The 6867-nt window shown below is 34.5% G+C and overlaps 1 protein-coding gene across 1 annotated transcript; it reads left to right on the top strand.

Moving 5' to 3' along the window:
- The first annotated feature begins 213 nt into the window (after positions 1-213).
- Positions 214-5960, top strand: LOC142619853 (uncharacterized). Its single transcript, XM_075793189.1, has 6 exons — positions 214-360; positions 1729-2015; positions 2117-2171; positions 2930-3042; positions 3994-4243; positions 5629-5960. The coding sequence occupies exons 2-5, from the start codon at positions 1773-1775 to the stop codon at positions 4222-4224; spliced, it is 642 nt and encodes a 213-aa protein (XP_075649304.1). The 5' UTR covers positions 214-360; positions 1729-1772; the 3' UTR covers positions 4225-4243; positions 5629-5960.
- Positions 5961-6867: the final 907 nt, after the last annotated feature.

Genomic DNA, 6867 nt, shown 5'->3' with positions numbered 1-6867 from the left:
GTAAACTCGGCCACCACCACTGCAAAGTGATAGAAAGGAAAACACAATTTGTGTGTATACTCTCACTGCACCCACAACACGTGTCCAAATTCCAGATCTAGGGCCACGTGGTCACCCCTCAGCCCACACCGACCAGGCGACCCCTCTGTTCACACTCTAAACTCACCGCCCTCTCTCTCCCCTATAAAAACCTCTCCCATTTCTCAGACAGACACCTCTCTCTCTCTCTCACTAAAAAAAAAAAAAAAAAAAATACAAATACAAATATTTAAAAAAAAAAAATTTTATAAATAGAAAAAAAGTTTCAGTGTTTTTTTTTAACATTTTTGTTTTTGGTTCTGAAAAAGTTGCAGAGTAAAGGTACGGTTTCTCATCCCGATTCCAAATTCGAATCTCTATTTTTCGCTTTTAAAATTTTTTTTTTTTTAAAGTTTCAATTAATCGGCTAGGGTTTTTGATTCGATCGCATTGTTTAATTGATCAGGTTAGGGTTTTGTGTGTTTTTTTTTTAAAATTTTTTACTTTGGATGCTTTTGTTTCGATTTGTGATAGGGCTTTTCTTTTCAATTTCGTGGTGAAATTTCGATTTTTTTTTTCTTGGATGATTGAATTTTCAGTGCTAATCTGAGCTTTATGTATCTGGAAAATGTAAGGAAATTTTTGAATTTTTTTTTTGAAGTGGAATCAAGAATTGGAAATTTTTACTGTTTGACTTCGATTGTTTCTTGTTACAAGAAAAAAAAAAGATTATATTTTGTGAAAAAAATTAAATCTTTTTATACTTTAGTTTGATTTTGTTGACCTTCTTAGTGTTTTTTTTTTTGGGAGATTGTGGGAGCAAGAAAGTTCTGGGAAAAAGCTCAGAGTTTGGGCTGTTTTGGAATTTTAGTTTTTTTAGTTTTTTTTTTTTTTTTGATGTGTGTATGTGAAATTGATTAAAGTTTGTGTTTTTAAAGTGTGTTGTTGGGTTATGGAGAAGTAGCAATGAGTTAGAAAAGATGGTTGTGTGATGTGGGCATAAATGTTCAGATTAGGTGTTTGGAACTTTGGAAATAGTTACAGGACTACGATTTAGTTGGGTTTTATGGGATCAATCGTGCATGTTTGTGAATGGGTTGATTTGGGATTTTGGAAAAGAAAAAGAATCGTTAGTTATTTTATGGGGGTAAATAGTAAGTATATCATGATGGTGTTGTTTGTCAAAAGGGTTAGGTTCTTGTTACACTTGTTGGATTAATAGTTTGAAAACCTCATCATTGGATTGTAAGTTCTTTTCGTTTGTAACATGTGTGTCGAATTTCATGTCAATTGGATATGGTTTTTCTAATCAGTTCATAATCTAATTTTCTATGTATAACCGATGAAATAGTTATCCATCTTTGATCATCATCTTCAAGCACTGAAGGTATATGGAGAATGTAATTAAATGATGGATTTGTCAAAAAACTTATCTAAAGCAAAGTTATAAAGTGGCTCAATAACAATTGGGGTGTAATTTGAACTCAACTCATGCCAAATATTGGGTCAAAGGTTTAAACATAGATATAGGCATTCTGGGGACGTGGGTTTTATTTTCCAACATTGACATAGGATTTTCTGCTCGAAGAGATGCAAATTATAATTTGTAGCCTTGAGGGAATGGCTATACTGCTTTTATGAATACATAATAGCAAACATGTATCTAGTATGTACATTCCAGAAAAAGATGACATTTTTCTTCTGCTTTAGGTTTTCTGGGTTGTGGAGCTTGGATAGAAACGTATCCTTTTATCATGAGCACTCGGACGGCCAAGGGGACTCATGTAAGAGGGTATCGTCGGAGGAAAACAGGACTGGATTTAGATCTCAACAGTGCACCACCTAGTGAGAATCGGGACCAGGAGGGGACTTCAACTCAAGTGGGGCATAATGAAACTCAAGCTGGTCAAGTGGGTCAGTCTGTACCACCTGCTACTATTGATGTGGAAGCCATTGATGATGATGTTATTGAATCCTCCCCCACAGCTTTTGCTCAAGTATGCCTCTTTGGTTGACATTTTGTTTTATTTTTATTTAAGTATTTGTAGTTCAATAGTTTTTCAACAAATCTTGCTAACTCGGTAATTTTTCTTGTTAGGCCAAAAACAATTCCAGAAGGAACCATACAAGGACTGTTGTGGATGTAGAATTAGGTAACCTTAATTCTGTTATTTTTTGCTCTTTCATAGTTGGAGGCTTATGGATATTTGTGCTACATAGTTAGTGTCATATTTTTCCCCCAGTCAGTCGTCCCAAGCTTGAAACAAGGAAGAGGGTTGTGACACGTTGATGATCAATGTAAAATTTAGTGACTTTATATGAATCTATATGTTAGATAGAAGTTGGGGTGTCCCCTAGTGGCTAATCTCAATTGGTCTATTGATGATCTTGTCCATAGCTGATATCCTGAAGGTTTTGGCTGAAGATGTTATTGTTCTATTTTTCCCTTTAAAGTATGCTCTTTATATGTATAATAATACCTCAGCCATTACAGGATTGATGTAACCTACTTATTTCAAATTGAGCAACTTATGAGAAGTAAGGGTAGAATCCTGGGGTTTCCTTATTTCTTGCGTGCTTTTGGTGGGAGAGAAGCATTATGTTTTGAGTTACAGAAATGATTAATGTTATATTTGATGACTACCCTATATAATTTAGAAAACTTGTTTGATTAGGTCTTTATTTATATTTGAGTGGCCTTGTTTTTCAGGATTTTATCTTTAAATAGCCTTTGATACCAAATGAGCTGGACCTTCTATCAAATTATAGTTGCCCCATTCTGTCTCTATGTTTTTTATGTTTTTGCAGCCAAATGGGCTATTGGTCATTTTTTTCTAAGCTGCATCCATATGTTTATTTGGTATTTCAAGTGTTACTCACATCTTTTTCTCTCTCTCTTGGATCACTACAGAAGAACGGACTAGGGTTGCCCAGAATAATCGCAAGCGTAGAAGAGCTCCACCGGACCCAGCATTTGCCAATAGTGATGTTTTTATTAATTTGGAAAGCAGTGGCAGCTCTACGGTAATAGCAATCCTTCATGTTATATGTTATATTATTTTATCATCGTTTGATTAGCTTTTAATTTTATGTTTTTGGGTTGACCGTAATGGTTTATGTTTCTGTTTTTATATCTCTGTTTCTGTATTTGCTGAAACTTTTATCCTCATCTCTGTAATGAAGACATATCTGCATGTTCCTTTTTTTTTTAAAGAATAAAACTAATGGCTTAAGTAATATAACTGAAGTTGTGACATAAAAATGCTTGAGTTAAAATACATGTAGTGTATGGCTTTCAGGCCCATTAAACTGGTAATAAATTCAAGGAGTAAAAAGTGGTTAGTATTGCAGAAATGGTTTTTGTTACAACAAAGTTGAATGCCTGTCTTTTACAAGAATGTGTTTGGTTAGTTGGGTCTGCATCTAAATATACTTGATTTTGACCTGATCTAAGCTTTTGTTTCATGAGACATTGCAACTGTAAGGTACAAATGTCCTTTGCAACTTTGAAACTAATTTAATGCAGTGCATCTTGGTGTATGTTTCATAACTTACAAATAAGCCTATGAAAGTTGAATATGCATCTCTTTTTATCATACACATCTGGAATGTGTGCTGGCACCTATACCATCTAGCCACCATTTTATGCGATGTTTGACATGGTTGATGGCACAGATGAAGTAAGTGATCTCCACATTGTCAATAAAATTTCTGTTTAAGTTGATTTTAATAGCCATTCCAGATTGAATTCATGATGCATCCATTTTAAACACTAGGCATGAGCTATACAATATAATACTTTATTGGACTTTCAAGTTATATTGTGGACAAGAAGTATCTAAACTTTGTTTAATGTAGAGCTTCTACTGTTTGATTCGTTTAGAGTTGCATTGCTAAATAGTTGACAAAGAATTGACGTGCTCTGTGTGTCTGTCCGTTTGGGATTAAAGTTTGACTCTAATATTTTATTTGCAGAGAGAGAGTGTGCTAAAGCGGCCTCCACCACCACCGAAGGAGCCTACTTTTAGCTGTCCAATTTGCATGGGCGCATTAGTTGAGGAAATGTCGACAAGGTGTGGTCACATATTCTGCAAGACATGTATTAAGACTGCAATAAGTGCACAGAGTAAATGCCCCACCTGTAGGAAACATATCACAGTGAAAGAACTCATTAGAGTCTTCCTACCTTCAACCAGTTTGAGTTGAGGCTGAGGCTTTAGATTATGTAAGTTTTCTCAGGTGCAATCTCTTTGAATTTATAGTACTACCAGATTAGGACATTGCGGGGAATGTATATGTTTATGGCACCATTTGTATTGGTAGTACTGTCATGCACACTAGAAAGGAAATATAATATAGTGAACATCAAATTATGTTTAAAATCCATTCAGGAAAAGAAATGAAATCTTGTGAAAATCAAATTGCTTTAGGTGTGTTAATGCACAATCAAATATTGACTTTTAAAGAAGCAAGATAGTGTAAAATTTTATTTGAATTTTTTTAGGGTGCTAAGTTAACTTGCAATTGTATGATTTACCACAAGAATTGATGATTCAGTGTAGTTGTATTATTATAAAAGATGGTTTTAATGGGTGATGAATAAGCTATGAGGATGATAATCTCAAAAACTACTAGAACAATGGTTGGGCCTTAATTTCAAAATTTTGGTGTCGGTTATGGATTCTCAATAGACTAGTTAGGGTTCAAGTCACATATTTATCCGAAATTATATTATTTGTGACTTCCTTAATTGACATGTCATTTATTACTAATATTATTTAGGTCTTTCTTTACATTTTCCGTACCTTGGCTTGGATCAAATCACTTTTCTTTGGTTTAAATCACTTTTCTTTGGTTTGTAAATCCCATTCCCCTGCATGTGACCAAACTATTCAAGCAAATTTACCTCATTTTTTATCAATAGGGGTCACTCCTATCTATAAGCGAACTTCCTCTTTACTTGTATTTCCACTTATCCACTGCTTTTCCGTTTTAGCACTTTTCATTTCAGTTACAACTACACTCATTTTGTGAACATGTTATGGCCAGATTGGATTGGGGAAATATAATGCATGTATTTAGCACATGTATGGTGTGGTTTTGTGCACAGCCAAATATTGGCTTTTAAACAAAGGGGGGAATGATTTAAATTTATTTGAATTTTTTTTAGGATGCTAAATCACTTCCAAATATAATTACTAAGTGCATGATTTACCCCAAGAACTGATGCCTTAATTTAGTAGTGCCATTTTGCCAAAAGGTTATTTCAGTATGTAGGTGATAGCCTGATGGGTGATGAAAATGGAAACTTTTAAAAGGTTTTTATTTATTTATTTGTTTTTTTTTTCTTATTGAATGAGCTAGATTTCAAAAAAGATTATTGTCTGGAGAAATATGCATGTATGTGCTCTGAAACAAAGTTTCACTTGAAAACAGAAAGTAAATGATATTTCAGCACACGTATAACCTATTTCTCTGTATTTTTCCCCCCTGTTTAGGGGCTTATGATGACATATAGTACTTTCTCAATCTCATTGATTAAGATTGGGAATTGTCCGCATGTTCGTCCAAAATTGCTGACATACAGTGTTTCTCCTTTGCCTTCAACAGGGTTTATACAAAATGCTTGGAGGGAAAGGGAAATGGAACAATTGTTTTGGCATGTTAGTAGACAATCTTCTATACTTCTGGAATTGTCTAAAAATATTGTGCAGTTCAAGCTAATTTTACTAATGACAATGGTGGGGTTTGGTCAAGAACAGGGTGGGTACTATTGTTAGATATACCCCTTATGTATGCTTAAATATCTTTGTTGATGTCGTTAGATGTTTAAAATCTGGTACTGTATAAGCCGTCTTGTTTAGGTATTAATTGGAATTAGTGTTTGGAATGTCAAAGCGTAGTAGAGTAATATATATTAAGTTATATTTATATTTCTTCAAGTCTAGAGGAAACTAAATTGCCTTCTGTTGATTTAGTTGTCAGTCTCAAAACAGTTTATATCCTACAATGAAGCAATACTGTGTATTATACTACCGTTCCCTTCCTTACCTCTCTCTTGGCCTCACTTTATTTGTACTAGTTCCAAGAGCTATCTCCCATTTAATGCAAGTTAAGAATTTTTATCTTTTAGTCTAGGGTGAGCAATGTGTTTGGGGTACTGGAAAAAGTTGTTGACCGACTCCATTTTGTTAACTGGTCTCTTTGGATTGTTGATTAGATTTGTTAGTTGTAATGTGTTGAAAAAGAGAAGGTAGCAAGTGTGAGGGAGATTGCATCCTCCCATGGTTTTATCTTAATGTCCGTAGACAAACTTTGGCACCCCATAATCTACTTTGCGGATGCCAGTTGATTAAAATGGCCGGTAGGATTGAGGTGGCTTGGCTTGGCTTGGCTTGGCTTGGGTGTCACTCGTATTTTTATGCTGTATATTAGGTAGGACTTAAGGAGTACTAATATGTATGCATAATTGGTTGTTTGGTATTAGAAAGTTACTACTACGAAGCCAAGATTGGAGAAAGTAAGACTTATAATTCAAATTAGTAGAGCATAAACCCCGTTATAAGAAAAACTTTCATGCATATGGAAACTTTTCCCCCCCTTTCTTTTCTAGACGCTGTAGTGAGTTTTTCATTTTCATTTTCATTTTCATAAATGGGTTTTAAAATTCCGGATTTGAATTCTCATCACACGGGCTTATGGTTTGATGGGAGGAGTCTGTCTACCCAGAGAGGGAACGGTTCATAGTAAAGTCTATGTGATGCACGTGGTATTATATTGTTGTCATGTGTGGGTCGATAAGTTCGTTCACACTGAAGACCTTTTTTTTATCAAACAAAAAAAAGAAAA

Source organism: Castanea sativa, chromosome 12 (assembly GCF_040712315.1).
Source record: "Castanea sativa cultivar Marrone di Chiusa Pesio chromosome 12, ASM4071231v1".
Classification (NCBI taxonomy): domain Eukaryota; kingdom Viridiplantae; phylum Streptophyta; class Magnoliopsida; order Fagales; family Fagaceae; genus Castanea; species Castanea sativa.
The sequence above is the reverse complement of the archived record's forward strand: the minus strand, read 5'-3'. Positions and strand labels throughout refer to the sequence as shown.